The sequence below is a fragment of the Candoia aspera genome, chromosome 2, assembly GCF_035149785.1.
Source record: "Candoia aspera isolate rCanAsp1 chromosome 2, rCanAsp1.hap2, whole genome shotgun sequence".
Lineage (NCBI taxonomy): Eukaryota > Metazoa > Chordata > Lepidosauria > Squamata > Boidae > Candoia > Candoia aspera.
In genome coordinates this window covers 264,942,940-264,960,657 of record NC_086154.1, presented here as the reverse complement: position 1 = coordinate 264,960,657, position 17,718 = coordinate 264,942,940, and the positions used below count along the sequence as shown (strand labels likewise).

Below are 17,718 nucleotides of genomic sequence, written 5' to 3'. Positions count from 1 at the left end.
TTTGCGTCGCTAGGCGGAAAGGGACTTCGACTTGGCCTTTCGCCTGAAATCTTCAAGGCTCCGCTTCAGACGTCAGCCCATTTTTCTGATTGGCCGTCTAGTCGCCGGGTGGCTCTGCCTCCCGGAGGAGCCCGCTTCCTCGTTAGCGGAGGGCGGGAGGCCTTTCCAGCTTCGGGCGTCGATTGGCCGCGCGCGGCCGCCTCTATTTTTCGGATTGGTCGCCGCGCCACCTGTTGCCAGGCAGAGTGCGGCCTAGCGCGCCGGGCGGAGCGTCACCCCCGATGAGTCGGCGCTGATCTCTGAGGGGAAACCCAGCGCGGAGCAGGCAGAGCCGAAGCGACCACTCGCCGCCACCGCGCGCAGCCCAGATCGCCGCCCGCCGCCATGGCCTCGGGACCCGAGTGAGTGCCCCTGCCCCGGCAAGAGAGGCACGCCGGGCCCGGCCGCCCTCCCCGCGCCGGCAGGAGAGGGCCGCGTCCCCCGTCGCCGCGCGGATCCCGGGAGGCCCGGCCGCTTCCTGCCTCGCCCGTTGAGTCGCGGGCGGCTCGGGGGGTGCGGGGCCTGGTCGGGTGAGGGCGGCCTCTCTGCCTGGGAGCCGCTCGCCCCTTTGTCCGCGGGAGGGCCTCCCGCCTGGTGCCCCTGGCCGCCGCGGGGCTTCTCTCCGGCCGGGGGTGGGGGCCTTCCTCCCCGCCCGCCCGGAGCGGCTTCGCGGAGCCCGGCGGGGCGGGCGGCCGCCGGCCCGGGGTGGAAGCGGCGTCCCCGGGGCTGGTTTCGAGGCCGAGGCCCCGCACCTGCTCCCCCGGAACACGCGCCCCGCCCTCGGGGGCCGGGGGGGCGCCGGTGTTGCCGGCCCGCCAAGGCCCTGCGCGTCCCGCGCCGCAGGGTAGGGCGGGGGGGCGCTTTCCCGGCGTTCGGCGCAGAGACCTCCCCGCTCCTCGCCTGGGCGGCCCGGCGCTTACAGCTCCCTCGCGGCCTCGCCCAAGTGGCGGGGAACAGGGCTGACTAGGCCGGCCGGAGCGCTGCTCGTGTCGTGGAAAGGTGGCAGCAAAGCGGATACGGACTTGGTGGGCCGGGCCTGGTTCCCCTAACCTTAATTTAGGAGCACCGTCGTGCAAATTCAGGAAATGGGTGTATTCAGGAACCTACTTAAGTACGTTGCGTAAACGCAGCCATAACATAGGAAGGTCATTAAACTGGGAATGGGTGGACCTTGGATCCACCTTTTCTGTGGGCTCTGCCAGCCAGTGCTTCCGATGCTCCTGTCAAGACGCTGGTTGATTTGGGGAGAAGATCCAGGCGTTCGCCACAGTCACCCTTCTGATGAACTCCAAAGATGGTACAGCTCCTTCCCACAGCCTGGACGCCCGTCAGAGAAGCAGACTTCAGCTCCCAGAATTCCAGAACCTGCCTATTCATGGCAGAGAGTTCTGCAAGTTTTAAGCATGCACATCTCAAAGCCACCAAGGTTGGCAAGATTGGTTTAGGGCAATGAAATACCTCAGCAGATCATTAGACTGATTAGTGAGAAGGACACAGATCCCACTCTTTGTCTTTGACTTCTCTGCCTCCATAAACTGCCATCCCACTGAGTAGTTGGTTTGTGTGTGAAAAGGTATGATGCTGTGCTCGCTACGGTACCTCTGATCTCTCGAACCCACTGGGGCATGTTTCAGGGTACTCTGTTAAAAACAGGAGCTTTTACCTGTACTTACCTATGTCAGAAGTGTGTTTTGTTGACATGATTGAGTTAACAGATGGTTGGTTTTGACACATGAATTTTGACATGAAAATGTGGTTGATTAGAGGAAGAAGGTTAATTGTTCCTTGGATGCTTGTCCATCTTGGCTTATGGAAATTGCTAGAAAAGGACTCGCCAAGTCTGGTAATTGTAAAGGCTCCTTTTGGACCGGTTCTCATCTATTTAACGTAAGCAGCATAAGGTATTTATTAAAGAAGTTGTCGTTGGATATCACCTGAGGAAGCTGTGTATCTAGATTCCTTCTAGTTTTGTTTCAGGTTTTAGATAGAAACATTCCATTGCTTAGGTAAAACACTGTGATTAGAAAATGCACAGGAAGTATCTGTCCCTATTGGTGCTTTTGAGTCTCTTTGCAGGATGATTCCTTCTGTCTTGAGATCCCTAGATGATATGAGACAGAGGCCACTATTTTAAGTAGTTCCAGTCATCTTTGCTGAGCGTTCCCAGTCTTGGGATCAAGACAACTTTTTCCAATTTAGTAAGCGGTCCGTTCTTGGGAAGTGATCGGGGTGTGTTTATCTTGGTTCTGTTGGATGCCTCGGCAAGTTTGGATACCATTGGCCGTTACCCTTTGGAAAGCCTTGATGCGTACAGGGTAGTTTCAGACCTTCCTGAAACTGAGTCTCAGTAGGTAGTACTATGGGATGCCTACATAGCCTGTGGCCAGTAGCTTGTGAAAAGCTGCAGAATTCTGCTCTGTCACATAGGCTGTTCAATTTTCTCTTGAAACTGCTGGGGAAGGTGATATAGCATTGATGGAGTTTCATCAGTAAGCAACTATTGTTCTTTTCTGTTGCATCCCAAGGAAGCTGTCATGATCCTGAGCCATGGACTGAGCAGTGTTAAAGTTGCCAAGGTTGAAAAACACCACCCTAGAGATAGCAGTGGGGTGGGTTTCAGCTAAGTAATTGAAATGGAATCCTGACACAGCTTGATCAGTAGAGCTGAGTCAGAAATCGAGGGTTGACTGGTCTGGAATGAGTGGCATTCCCTTTGAAAGCCCAGGTTTGTAATTTGGATTAGGGTGGGTCAACTTTATCTATTCCTTGAGAACTGGGATTTGGCTAAAATGGCACATCCTGTCTGGATTAGGGGAGTGAGTTCTTCATTGAACTGCTGTTGAAGATTATTCAGAAACTAAAATGGATCCATATGCAATAGGTAATTTGATAACAGAATCTGGGTAAAGAGAGCATGCATCTGTGGACTACAGCGCAGAATATTGATGACTTTTAGAGCTCTAAATGGTTAAATCTGGGGCATGTGAAGGCGACTTTCTCCCTCATATCAAAATATAACTTTTGTAAAAGTCACTCTTAGGCTCTTCAAGGGCAGCCCCATGTAGAGTGAATTGTAATTGTCTGGTCATGAAGTGATGAGGGGATGAACGGCTGTCCACAAAGTTTCCTGATCCAGAAATGGCCAGAATTGGCACACAAGATGTAATTGCGCAAAAAACCATCCTGGCCATGGCCTCCACCTGCTATTCAGGTGCAGTTCCCCTAAATTGCAAGCAAGCTTCATGGGGGGCAGTGTGACGTCATCTACAGTTATAGGAGGACTGTTGCTATAGGATTTTGAATCTGCAGCCACTGTCTTACTCTGGTTTAGCCTGAGCCTGTTTTTCCCATCCAGACACTGAGTCAGGACTTTTACTGCAGCTCTGGTTCAGCCAAAGGAGGAGCTTTATAATAGGTATCATCTGCACATTAGTGATACCTTGTCCCATGCCAACTAATGATCTCTGCAGTTTCATATAGATATTAAAGAGTGGGGGCGGGGATTGTGGAACTCCGTATTGAAGCTCCCACAGACTTGGCTCTTTCCCCCTCACTGCTTAAAACCCGCCCAAAGGAGAACCATGGTAAAAAGTTGCCCCCCAGTCCCAACCGACAGAGCCAGTCCAGAAGGATATGGTGGTCAATGGAATCAAAAGCCACCAAGACATACTGCAAAACCAAGAGGGCCGTACCCCTCTATTCTCATCCCACCACAGGTAATCTCCTAGGATAACTAGTGCAGTTTCTATCCCATGCCCAAGTCAGAATCCCAACTGATAAGAGTCCAGGTAATTCATTTTCTTCAGGATTCTCAAGCTATTGGCCAAACACCTTGCAAACAAGCTTAGCTTAAAAGGGAAGATTGGGGAGTGGGCAATAATTGTCTAAAACAGCCTGGTAGAGTGATGGCTTCTTGAGGAGGGAATACCCCTCCTTCGAACTATGCAAACCCAGTTTCCTGTCACCTCCCTGGCAGCTTTCACTTGCCAGGTAGGACAGGAATCAAGTCCATGGGTGGCTGCGCTAATAGCACAGAGTAGCCTGCCCAGTTCCTCAGGATCCATTGGCTCAGACTGATCCCAGATATCTATGCAGGATGAAGCCCCCATCATCTCAGCAGGCCCTGCCCAGCTGGCCTCCAGCTCTGAGCAGATGCAAGTGATTTGATCCTCCAGATGCTTCACAACAGTTCAATAGCGGGTCTTTCAGTCCTGAGTTACAAAGCTGCCAGGTAGCTGCAACAGGAGTGGAAGAGTAAATTTGCTTCATCATTCTTGCTGCCATGGTGCAGATTCAACTTTTTCACAATCTTAGCCATGTTTGTTTGCATTCATTCTTTGTTTTATTCCATCATTGCTCTAGGCATTTCTTGTGCTTCATCTTCCAGAGCTCCTTTGCACTGGCGGTCAGGGAGAGTCCACTTAATCCTGTCAAGTGCTGTCCTTGACTGTTCATGTACTCAGAAGAATCTCACCTTTATAGTTAAAGTGGAAGCAGGTGCTGCGATGGGGGGCGAGAGCCGGGGTAGCTGTTCTCCTAGCCTGGCGACTGGATTATTTGTCTGATTGTCCGCACTGACTGCCTTAAGCTTTCCGGGCTGTGGGTGGAGATTGCAGGGACCGAGCCTTTTGCAAGCAAACTTTCTGCAGTGCCGTCTCACACCTTAGTGGGGTTGAAAGCCTTCCCTGATGAAAACCTACTTCTGTTTCCAACAGTACCTTTCAGTTCTGATTTCCGTAGAAATCTTGCCTCCTCTCTGTCGCTGCCTAAAGCCAGGTCTGTTTAAAGGTTGGCTTGCAGACCCAAATGGGTTCATGCCCCCAATATTGCTTTGCTGATCTGTACTATAAATGCCTTTGTGCTGCCAAGCACTGTAGATTGTCATTAGAGAGAGTAGACATAATTTGGCAAACTGGCTTCAGGTAAAAGTCAGCCTGGCTAGCAAGTTCCATGTAAGGTTTTAAAAATGGAATAACTTGAAACTAGGGAAGGAAGGTAGCTGGCAAGTAGGAATTTAGCATCATTATAGAAGATGGAAGGCTCATCCTTGACAAATGTTAGCTCTTCACTCATATCCTGAGTTCTAGTATATATTATGTTCTCACATCTGAGCCTCAGAATAGATGCACAAATATGTTTTTTAGCTTTGATTAATGCTAAGCAGGCAACCCAAAGAACCAGTTTGTGTCAGCTTTATTTGGCTTACAGAAAAGCCTAAATCAAGGTGCCAGCTTCCTTTTATTAGTGAAAGTTTTTCTTGGCCTTTTCTTCTCGGCTGAGAAAGCACGGCCAGCTGCTTGAAGCAGGCAGTTTTTGCCACCTGGGATTCTCCCTTCCATTTTATTCAGGTAGTAACTGCAGTTGGGGCTCAGGGGACAGCTTTCCGAGCAGCTTCAACACAACAAATCTCTATAACCTGGTCATTTATTGCTGTGTCATGAGGGCTTGAATCATGATAGCTTTTTTGTTGCTTGCCAGAGGCCTTTAAATGACCAGGAAATTAAGCTGGCCTTGGTTCTGGGTAAGTTGAAAAAGGGTGGTATTGATTCTCATGCTGCCTCACCTGCCGCTGTTTTATTTCTGTTTTATTATTTCAATTTGGCTGATGTTTTGATGCAGTCAACGTCTCTAAGCCATCCAGTTTGGCTCAGCTGACTGCATTATGGGACTTCTTTCCTCAGCATTTTTACCTTCTTGATGCTGACTATTGCTGTGGAGACTGTGAGTGAGGTGACACGGTAGTTACAAAGCACTATCCCTCATCAGTGTGGAAGTGCTCAGCCCTGCTGCTTTCACGAGCTTTTTGCCTGTCCTAGAATCTTATATCTTAATGGAGTAAAATACCGTTTCTTTTCCTTACCACTGGTGTTGTTTGTTAGAAATCAGTTCAGACTGAGCATTACAGAAGAAATGGTTGGTTCTACTTTCTTTTTAGAGTAATAGGTTATACTGTAGTGTTTGAACTTCTGTTTCAAGGTGAAACGACAAGTTCATGTAAATAATTAAAGTAAGCTTTTATAATAGCCTGCCTATGGACTATGTGGACTATGAAAGAGTTGCAAGAGACCCTTTTCAGTAACACCCCCCACTACCACAGCAGCTAGTGATTGAAGGACTGCACTTCATTTCCTTGGGATCTTCCCTCTGTCATCCTTCTGGGCTCCAGCTTGTCTAGGTTTAATCTTACTCAGTTGGTTAAAGGGGACTTTAGAGAAGCTGTTTGAAATTCAACATCATGAAGCTGCAGGTGGAGTAATGCTTGATGGAGCATGAAACCTCCATCAAGACAGTAGGACATTCCCTTGGATGAAGATCTGTCCTCCTCAGGTCGTCAGCCTTAAAGTGTTTCTGGGATTTTTGTTTTGCCTGTAGGTGGAAGAAGTGGCTCTGGGTGATAACTTTTTGTGAGGGCAAAGATTGTAGTATGCAAAGTCATGCTCAGAAATTGAGTTGCTAGGGGGCACAGCATTCCAGTGCAATTGTACTTTCATTTCCAGAGCAAAGGCTGGGCCGTTATTAATCACATCCTTTAAATGGTTTGAAAAGTGTATATACGTGTAAACAACAATGTTCTTCCTTGGTGTAGTATCTCTGAGCGGCCTCTCTGTGGCAAATACAAGGAACAAGGAGACGTAGGGTTAGGGCTCCTCAGGGATCCTGTGCAGTTTGACTCCCTCCTTACAGAGTTCTGACATGAGCTAACCTTGGATGTCTTTTGGAAATTGTGGAAATGGTTTCTTCTCAGAATGCAACTTCTTTCTAAGGCTTTGGTGAACTGAGGAGCTTAAAATAAAAAGTTCTGTCCTTGTTTGAAATCAGCCAGAAGTGCTGTCACTTGGAGAATTACATAAAAGTTTACTGCAAAAGTCTGCTATAATAATGCCATGTAAGAAGAATACAGATGTCTTGTCTTGTACCAAAATTGCTATTCATTTTTGCAGTGTGTATTAGATGTCCCTACGGTACAGTAGTAAGTGGTCTGTGAACAGTTCTGATCAATAACTGCTTAGCAGAAGACCCAACTGAGGATCCTACATAAAAATATTTTTAGCCTTTGTCTTTTATTGTATGGCATATGACAGGATTGCCTTTCAAAGAGTAAAAGTAAAGCAGGACTTGGATAGAAAATAGTCAAAGTGGGGTGTGGTTCTGTTTCCAAAGCTACCAGCAACTCTCTTCTCTGATCGCAGTTCCAAAGCTGATGACTTATCAACTGCAATTCTCAAGCAGAAGAACCGGCCCAATCGGTTAATTGTCGATGAAGCAATCAACGAGGACAACAGCGTGGTGTCGCTGTCGCAGGTGTGTTCTGAGTAATAGTAGGGGCCATTTAGCAGACGAATGGAAACTTTCCCAGAAGGAAGCAAGCCTGCTTGTCCAGGCTGTTCATGGCGGAGCATATCCATAAGCTGCCCTGCTAGAACTGTTCCTTTTCTTTCTCGATGAAAATTTCACTCCTCGTAATCGGTCCGTACAACAATATTTTTTCTGTCCATATTATAGCTTAACAAGCTCTTCCCTGTTGCAGATGAAAGCAGCGTGCATCTCTCAGAGGTCATTCATTAAAAAGATTAAAAATATTGAATGATCCTTGAGCAGCTGCTAGTTAGCTCTCTCTAGCATGAAAAACCAGAAGAGTTTTCCACAAGCCTCCCTCGTTTGGCTGCTGGCTTGTATCATAGTCGGCATTCTGCTTTATCAGAACACAACATGGATGTGTATTTGAAAAGTCTGGCTGCGTAGTCTGGCATGATTAAAATGGATTCCTATCCTACAAAGGTGCTAGTCTTTATTTGAGTGCTTCTGCTGAGTTAGTAAACCTGTCCTAAACTCAACATGCTCGAGATTTCTTGGGACTACAGATTCCATAATTGGTAGCTAGAATATCCAAAGAAGATGTAATTCCAACTCATCAAGAGAGGGTCCTATCTGAGTTTGATCTAATAAGTCAAATGAATGTCCAGTTTCAAGTAAGCAGCATTCATTCACTGCCTCCCCCGTTTGGAGTAATTGTTTTCCTCTTCCCATTAATTGTTTACAGGCCAAAATGGATGAATTGCAGCTGTTCAGGGGAGACACAGTCCTGCTCAAAGGAAAGAAAAGGCGAGAGGCTGTATGCATTGTACTGTCTGATGACACCTGCTCGGATGAGAAAATCCGCATGAATAGGGTTGTTCGCAACAACCTAAGGGTGCGTCTTGGAGACGTGATCAGGTGAGGACTGCAAGTTGAACCCACGTACAGTATTGTAAGGGTTTTAATTAGGCAGTGTCCTAACAGTCAGGAATCACGCTGAGTCGAGGAGTAGGTCTCTAGTGTTTATTGCTGCTACATAAGACAGAAAATCCTAACAAACTGAAGAAGCATGAGAAAACCCAGACAGACAAACCCCCAAAGTCAAGGCGGGTCTGATCTGTGTCTCTTTGAATGGCTGCTTAATTCCTCAGTACTACGCATGCGTTTTCCCCCCTGGATAGGGGCCCCCTCCTGCTCACCCTCAGTGCTCATGACAGGCAGAGTTTATCAGGCTGATAAACATAAAGGCATATTTTGCAGCTTTAATTTTTGTGTAAACCGCTTCTGCAGCTGGACTTTGCAGAATGCACCTCTTGCTTGAAGGCAACCTGCTAATAATGGCTCAGCTTTAATGGGGTGTTCAAAAAACATCCCCCCAAAAGGCAGTGGCAAATCCTTTCCATACTGTTTTCAGTAAGAGTACATAGATGTATTGTGAAGTCATCAGGAATTGAGCTCTACTCAAAATAGATTTTTGCCCTACAAAGTTATTGAATTAAGGAATAGCTGAAAGCCAATATTCTGCTCACGCGGGAAGACTTCCTTTCCAATGGCAGAATTTTCCTCTCCGCCTGTATCTCATGTATATCCTCAAGATCTGTGGAAAAGCTGAGTGGATTATGAACTGCACAGTTTCGTGTGCCCCTAGGATGGCACACGTTGCATCTCTGTCCTATGAGCTGCATTGACTGCCAGTTTGCTTCCGGGTGCAATTCGAGGTGCTGGTTTTGACCTTTAAAGCCCTCCATGGCATGGGGCCAGGCTATTTGAGGGACCGCCTCTTCCCGATCACATCGGGTCCAGCAGGAGTGGTATGTTGCGGGTCCCATCTGCTAAAGAGTTCCATCCCATGGGGCCCAGACAGCATGCCTTTTCTGCTGTGGCTCCTGGCTCTGGAAACATCATTCCCTTGAGGTGAAGTCAGCCCCGTCCTGCTAGCCTTTCGGAAGGCCCTGAAAATGTGGCTTTTCCAGTAGCCTTGGGGATCCTGTAGGGAGCCTGCGCAGTTGTTATATTGTGTTTAGATGGATGTTCTTCTCCCACAATCTTGCTTTTATTTATATTTCTAAGGGTTTTTTTTTTTTAACAGCTATGACATTGTTTTAAATGTTGGTTGTATGCTGCCTAGAGTCACGTTCAATGAGATGGACGACCACATAACTTTATAAAATAAATAAATTTGGAACATCTTGCCCCCAGAGGTGAGGCAGGCCCCTTCACTTCCGACCTTCAGGAGGGCCCTGAAAACCTGGTTCTGCCGTCTCGCGTGGGGTGGGAAGGTGGGCAGCCATTCATGGGGGTGGCTTGCGCCTTAGCACCCCTCCCACCTGATTAGAATTTTCTAGCCTCTTGGATTTTACACTTATTTATATTGTATTTTATATTTGTAAATTGTTTTTTATAGGATTTTAATTGTTTATTATTATAGTTTTAATTTTATTGTAAACCACCCAGAGTCCCTCTTTTGGGGAGATGGGCCGTAGCAAAATTTGAATTATAAACAAATAAACAAATAGCAGGCTACTTTAGGCAAGAAGAGGAGGAATTACTCTCCTCTGGAATCATCAGCAGAAACCTCTTTCAGCAGCAAAAGTGTGGTACTGAGGGCCAGGGAATGGGAGATTTTTGAGGCCAGTACAAGAATTCCGCACCTGAGAGTCAACAGAAGCACTTTCGCTTTTCAGCATCCAGCCTTGTCCAGATGTGAAATACGGCAAACGCATCCATGTGCTGCCCATTGATGACACCGTGGAAGGGATCACAGGGAACCTCTTTGAGGTATACCTCAAGCCATACTTCCTGGAAGCCTACAGACCAATCAGAAAAGGTAATAGCCTGAACCAGGGAGCAAGCTATGGGAAAACGACACCCATCGCTAGCTACAGATCTTCATTTGGCATGTCAGCAGACTAATGTCCTTCACTGAGTCTCATAATTTTCTGACTTTTCTGCCCAAAATAGAGGCCTGCAGACTCCTGCCCTATGAACTGAACTATGGTGTTGTAAAAGGAGCCGCTAGATAAGGGGTTAGGAGCCTCTGACCCTCCAGTATTGCTGAACCACAAAGTCCAGCATCCCTCACCACTGGCTTTGGGGCATTATTTTTTCCAGCAACATCTGGAAGGCTGTGGCTTTCCTGTCCCTGCTCTGCAATACCCAGTTTGGGAGCTTTTACCACACCTCCCATCAGTCATCTTAACAAGATCAGGGATTATGGGGTTTATAGTCAAAAGGGCCAATGCTGTTGAAGGCTAGTCTAGGCCATAAAAAGGTTTTATTTATGAGGGTCCAAGAGCACAGGAATTACCTTTGCCATGGTCCGGATCTGGCTTTTGCCATTGTTTTGGGAGTGGCGGTGGGGTACCTGCAGTGTTCTTGTTGCTGGTGAGTCTCTGAGGTTACAGTGCCTGAGTGCCTCCATGCTTTCCTCTCCCAGTAGTCGTCCCTGGTCTCTCCAACAGTGGAAGACAACGAACAGGATGCATGCGTATTTTCTGTTATGCCTCCAAATCACAGCATAAATAGATAAAACAAATCTTGCATATAGAAGAAGATCCCTTTATCCAGTGTCCTGACACCCTAGCAAGCATGCAGATACAACTTGGAGAGCCCTAGGCAGGGCTTGAAGGTAGCAGGGTCTGGGGAGGCAAGCTGTCTTCTCAGTCTGGAAGTTTTAAGGGGTTTTCGTAAGCAGGAGCGATTGTCTATAACAACGGAAGGCTACACGCGTCTTTTAGCTTTGCCTGAGAGCTGCTGGGAGCATGTCATGATGTCACAGAGTGACATTCCCCCCAAAAGATTTTAAAAAGCTCAAAAATTTGGGGGACTGCTAAATGAGGGGACTTTATGCAGATTATCCCCAAATTTGGAAAAATCCAGTATAAAAGAAAACATTTGGATAGATTGTTGAATCTGCATTCTTTGGGGGTTACTATTTGCCTTTATCTCTGAAGACCAGGACTAAACATATGTAAGGAAGCTCTTTCAACCTTCCTGTTTGCAGTATTGGGTCGATTGTACCACTCTTGTTCAATACAGGATTATTCATGCTCAGTGAATGCATTTGAAAGGCTTTGATTACTTACAAAGCACTATGCAAATGCCAGAAATTAGTACAGAGATTTGTAAATGTCCATGTGAAGCAAGTCTAATACTTTATGTCCCTCTTGTATTGGGGTTTAGTAGTAGGATATTTCTGAGCTTTCTCAGGGAGAATAATGAAGGGCTACGATAGCGCTGAGAATGCTTCTTTTTAAAATAATTTTCATTGATTTTCCTATAAGCTACAAATGAAAATAAAAAATACCAAACTTGTGAATACAGTTTAAACACTTCAAACAAGATTATATATAAAAAGATTAAAGTAAGCTAATGATTAAAATAAATGTGAAAAAATAAAGAACTGGGAAGAAAATGAAAAGAAAGGAAAAATAAAAATAGAATTAGTTTACTTTTCTGTGATAGACTTCGTAGTTATATCTTTATGCAAATTACATCTTGGATTTTAAACAACATATTGAATCTAGATCTCATGGGATCATGTTATCTGATAAGTTCTTTCTGTTCCAGATCCAGTTCACAAGAGATGAAAGATCTCACTCAGCCAGCCCTTAGAGGCTGGCATGCAAGGTTTCTCCCAGGAACTCATTATAACCTTTTTGTAGCAATCTAGGCATGGCATGTCTAAACCTCCTTGTAAATATTCCAGGTTTGGAGAGTGTAATTTAACAATATGTTAACAACTTTAAATCTTAACCTCCTTTAAGAACCTGATTCACCATAGTACTAATGTCTATGAAAAAGGAGGTACCTATGGACATGAACAAATCATGGACTAGTGTGCCTTCAAATTTCTTACATCTCTAGCAGAGGAAGGATCAGAATTAAGCTTTTTTAAACATCCATAGGGTTGTCCAGTAAATCTGAAAAAGAAACATATTTGGTGTGGCTTAACCTTTTGTAATGGTATTCCTAATTTCTTGCATGTCTTCCACACTTACTTTATGAAATCTTACCATTATTGTTAACTAGACAACCCGTGACCGGTTGGGTCATCATTTCAAAGATATTTCCTTACCAGATTCCTCCATGCCTTCAATAATGGCAGAGCTTCTAATGTGCTGTCTTCACTGGAAAGGTTCTTAAAAATTCAGGGAGATATTCAGAGATGTTTCTGCCTTGAAAATAGCCCATGTCATTCATATTGAACTGTATAGCACAGTCAAACATCAGGAGTTGAGCACAGGAAACGTTTTATGACATTTGATATTATGTCATAAAATGTTTTATAAAACTTGCAAAATTTCAATTCCACAGGAGTCACAGGTCCCGGATTTGGGATGCATTCTGTAAGTTAGCCCATTTGAGGTACCTTTGTTCAAAAATTGCTGCCCTGTGATGCAGCGTTTTGCCCAGTTAAAGGTTACAAAGTATCAAACAGACACAAGAGTTTTAGTAGTATATAGCTAGATAGATAGATACTGGATTGCTTAGCCGGTATAAAAACCTTTACCAATGCATTCAAAGCTACCAAAATTTCAGAGGCTGCTACGGCAACCAGACCAAACAAAAGATTTAACTGATTATATGTTTCAGGTAAATAATATTCTCAAATCTTGCAAAAGTCTTAACCTATCACTAATAATTAACTGATTGAGGATGACAAGCTTAAATGTCTCTGAGGTGGATGGAGTGTGAGGGCTCTCGTTAACATGGCAATGATTTCAGGGGACATCTTCCTGGTGCGTGGAGGGATGCGTGCAGTGGAATTCAAGGTGGTGGAGACAGACCCGAGCCCCTACTGCATAGTCGCACCGGATACTGTGATTCACTGTGAGGGAGAACCCATCAAGCGAGAGGTGAGTTCAGCAGAGAGACCTTTCAGGACTGCTGATAGAGGAGCGAAAAGCACCATTTGATATTCAGAGAGAGGAGAGCCCTGTGGAAGGATATTGGAGGTGTTCCTCCCCAGCCTTTGTGGAAGGGGCTTTGGTAAGTGTTTCTGTGAAGAGTAGCATGGCTGGAGCTATAGGTTGAGAAGGCTACTTCGGTGGATGCCGTGCTGTCCAAACAGCTCCTCACCTGGAAGGAAGCCAGGCATCAGAGCGGTGTGCTTGGAAATAAACATGTACGAACTTTGGCCCAAACCATTATGAAGATGATTGAGATTTGGTTTAGCGTGAACCCAGTCGTTGTGGGCTTGTAAACTATGCTTCTTGAACATTGCGTTGATTTGTTCAGTCGCTTCCGACTCTTCGTGACTTCATGGACGAGCCCACGCCAGAGCTTCCTGCCGGTCGTCAACACCCCCAGCTCCCCCAGGGATGAGTCCGTCACCTCTAGAATATCATCCATCCACCTTGCCCTTGGTCGGCCCCTCTTCCTTTTGTCTTCCACTCTCCCCAGCATCAGCACCTTCTCCAGGCTGTCCTGTCTTCTCATTATGTGGCCAAAGTATTTCAGTTTTGCCTTTAATATCATTCCCTCGAGTGAGCAGTCCGGCTTTATTTCCTGGAGGATGGACTGGTTTGATCTTCTTGCAGTCCAAGGCACTCCCAGAATTTTCCTCCAACACCACAGTTCAAAAGCATCGATCTTCCTTCGCTCAGCCTTCCTTATGGTCCAGCTCTCGCAGCCATACGTTACTACAGGGAACACCATTGCTTTAACTATGCGGGCCTTTGTTGTCAGTGTGATGGCTCTGCTCTTAACTATTTTATCGAGATTGGTCATTGCTCTTCTCCCAAGGATTAAGCGTCTTCTGATTTCCTGACTGCAGTCAGCATCTGCAGTAATCTTTGCACCTAGGAATACAAAGTCTTTCACTGCTTCTACATTTTCTCACTCTATTTGCCAGTTATCAATCAAGCTGGTTGCCATAATCTTGGTTTTTGTGAGGTTTAGCTGCAAGCCAGCTTTTGCACTTTCTTCTTTCACCTTCATCATAAGGCTCCTCAGTTCCTCTTCGCTTTCAGCCATCAAAGTGGTATCAACTGCATATCTGAGATTGTTAATGTTTCTTCCAGTGATTTTAACTCCAGCCTCGGATTCCTCAAGCCCAGCTTGTCGCATGATGTGTTCTGCATACAAGTTGAATAGGTAGGGTGAGAGGATACAGCCCTGCCGTACTCCTTTCCCAATCTTAAACCAGTCCGTTGTTCCGTGGTCTGTTCTTACTGTTGCTACTTGGTCATTATACAGATTCTTCAGGAGGCAGACAAGATGACTTGGTATCCCCATACCGCTAAGAACTTGCCACAATTTGTTATGGTCCACACAGTCAAAGGCTTTAGAATAGTCAATAAAACAGTTGTTGTTTATTCGTTTAGTCACTTCCGACTCTTCGTGACTTCATGGACCAGCCCATGCCAGAGCTTCCTGTCGGTCGTCAACATCCCCAGCTCCCCCAGGGACGAGTCCGTCACCTCTAGAATATCATCCATCCATCTTGCCCTTGGTCGGCCCCTCTTCCTTTTGCCTTCCACTCTCCCTAGCATCAGCACCTTCTCCAGGCTGTCCTGTCTTCTCATTATGTGGCCAAAGTATTTCAGTTTTGCCTTTAATATCATTCCCTCGAGTGAGCAGTCCGGCTTTATTTCCTGGAGGATGGACTGGTTTGATCTTCTTGCAGTCCAAGGCACTCCCAGAATTTTCCTCCAACACCACAGTTCAAAAGCATCGATCTTCCTTCGCTCAGCCTTCCTTATGGTCCAGCTCTCGCAGCCATACGTTACTACAGGGAACACCATTGCTTTAACTATGCGGGCCTTTGTTGTCAGTGTGATGGCTCTGCTCTTAACTATTTTATCGAGATTGGTCATTGCTCTTCTCCCAAGGATTAAGCGTCTTCTGATTTCCTGACTGCAGTCAGCATCTGCAGTAATCTTCGCACCTGGAAATACAAAGTCTTTCACTGCTTCTACATTTTCTCACTCTATTTGCCAGTTATCAATCAAGCTGGTTGCCATAATCTTGGTTTTTGTGAGGTTTAGCTGCAAGCCAGCTTTTGCACTTTCTTCTTTCACCTTCATCATAAGGCTCCTCAGTTCCTCTTCGCTTTCAGCCATCAAAGTGGTATCAACTGCATATCTGAGATTGTTAATGTTTCTTCCAGTGATTTTAACTCCAGCCTCGGATTCCTCAAGCCCAGCTTGTCGCATGATGTGTTCTGCATACAAGTTGAATAGGTAGGGTGAGAGGATACAGCCCTGCCGTACTCCTTTCCCAATCTTAAACCAGTCCGTTGTTCCGTGGTCTGTTCTTACTGTTGCTACTTGGTCATTATACAGATTCTTCAGGAGGCAGACAAGATGACTTGGTATCCCCATACCGCTAAGAACTTGCCACAATTTGTTATGGTCCACACAGTCAAAGGCTTTAGAATAGTCAATAAAACAGTTGTTGTTTATTCGTTTAGTCACTTCCGACTCTTCGTGACTTCATGGACCAGCCCATGCCAGAGCTTCCTGTCGGTCGTCAACATCCCCAGCTCCCCCAGGGACGAGTCCGTCACCTCTAGAATATCATCCATCCATCTTGCCCTTGGTCGGCCCCTCTTCCTTTTGCCTTCCACTCTCCCTAGCATCAGCACCTTCTCCAGGCTGTCCTGTCTTCTCATTATGTGGCCAAAGTATTTCAGTTTTGCCTTTAATATCATTCCCTCAAGTGAGCAGTCTGGCTTTATTTCCTGGAGGATGGACTGGTTTGATCTTCTTGCAGTCCAAGGCACTCTCAGAATTTTCCTCCAACACCACAGTTCAAAAGCATCGATCTTCCTTCGCTCAGCCTTCCTTATGGTCCAGCTCTCGTAGCCATATGTTACTACAGGGAACACCATTGCTTTAACTATGCGGGCCTTTGTTGTCAGTGTGATGTCTCTGCTCTTAACTATTTTATCGAGATTGGTCATTGCTCTTCTCCCAAGGATTAAGCGTCTTCTGATTTCCTGACTGCAGTCAGCATCTGCAGTAATCTTTGCACCTAGGAATACAAAGTCTTTCACTGCTTCTACATTTTCTCACTCTATTTGCCAGTTATCAATCAAGCTGGTTGCCATAATCTTGGTTTTTTTGAGGTTTAGCTGCAAGCCAGCTTTTGCACTTTCTTCTTTCACCTTCATCATAAGGCTCCTCAGTTCCTCTTCACTTTCAGCCATCAAAGTGGTATCATCTGCATATCTGAGATTGTTAATGTTTCTTCCAGAGATTTTAACTCCAGCCTTGGATTCCTCAAGACCAGCTTGTCGCATGATGTGTTCTGCATACAAGTTGAATAGGTAGGGTGAGAGTATACAGCCCTGCCGTACTCCTTTCCCAATCTTAAACCAGTCCGTTGTTCCGTGGTCTGTTCTTACTGTTGCTACTTGGTCGTTATACAGATTCTTCAGGAGGCATACAAGATGACTTGGTATCCCCATACCACTAAGAACTTGCCACAATTTGTTATGGTCCACACAGTCAAAGGCTTTAGAATAGTCAATAAAACAGAAATAGATGTTTTTCTGAAACTCCCTGGCTTTTTCCATTATCCAGCGGATATTGGCAATTTGGTCTCTAGTTCCTCTGCCTTTTCTAAACCCAGCCTGTACATCTGGCAATTCTCGCTCCATGAACTGCTGAAGTCTACCTTGCAGGATCTTGAGCATTACCTTACTGGCATGTGAAATGAGTGCCACTGTTCGATAGTTTGAACATTCTTTAGTGTTTCCCTTTTTTGGTATGGGGATATAAGTTGATTTTTTCCAATCTGATGGCCATTCTTGTGTTTTCCAAATTTGCTGGCATATAGCATGCATTACCTTGACAGCATCATCTCTCAAGATTTTGAACAGTTCAGCTGGGATGCCGTCGTCTCCTGCTGCCTTGTTATTAGCAATGCTTCTTAAGGCCCACTCAACCTCACTCTTCAGGATGTCTGGCTCTAGCTCACTGACCACACCGTCAAAGCTATCCCCGATACTGTTATCCTTCCTATACAGGTCTTCTGTATATTCTTGCCACCTTTTCTTGATCTCTTCTTCTTCTGTTAGGTCCTTGCCATCTTTGTTTTTGATCATACCCATTTTGGCCTGGAATTTACCTCCGATGTTTCTAATTTTCTGGAAGAGGTCTCTTGTCCTTCCTATTCTATTGTCTTCTTCCACTTCTGCACATTGCTTGTTTAAAAATAATTCCTTATCTCTTCTGGCTAACCTCTGGAATTTTGCATTTAATTGGGCATATCTCCCCCTATCACTGTTGCCTTTTGCTTTCCTTCTTTCTTGGGCTACTTCTAGTGTCTCAGCAGACAGCCATTTTGCCTTCTTGGTTTTCTTTCTTTGGGATGTATTTTGTTGCCGCCTCCTGAACAATGTTGCGAACTTCTGTCCATAGTTCTTCTGGGACC

General features: G+C 45.7%; 1 protein-coding gene across 1 annotated transcript in view; it reads left to right on the top strand.

Moving 5' to 3' along the window:
• The first annotated feature begins 245 nt into the window (after positions 1-245).
• Positions 246-17,718, top strand: part of VCP (valosin containing protein) — a 38,230-nt gene continuing 20,757 nt past the window's right edge. The window contains exons 1-5 of the mRNA XM_063295914.1: positions 246-401; positions 7,230-7,341; positions 8,081-8,253; positions 10,020-10,162; positions 13,063-13,193. Of these exons, the coding sequence (XP_063151984.1) occupies positions 385-401; positions 7,230-7,341; positions 8,081-8,253; positions 10,020-10,162; positions 13,063-13,193 (576 nt within the window). The 5' untranslated portion in view covers positions 246-384. The remainder of the gene's footprint in view (positions 402-7,229; positions 7,342-8,080; positions 8,254-10,019; positions 10,163-13,062; positions 13,194-17,718) is intronic.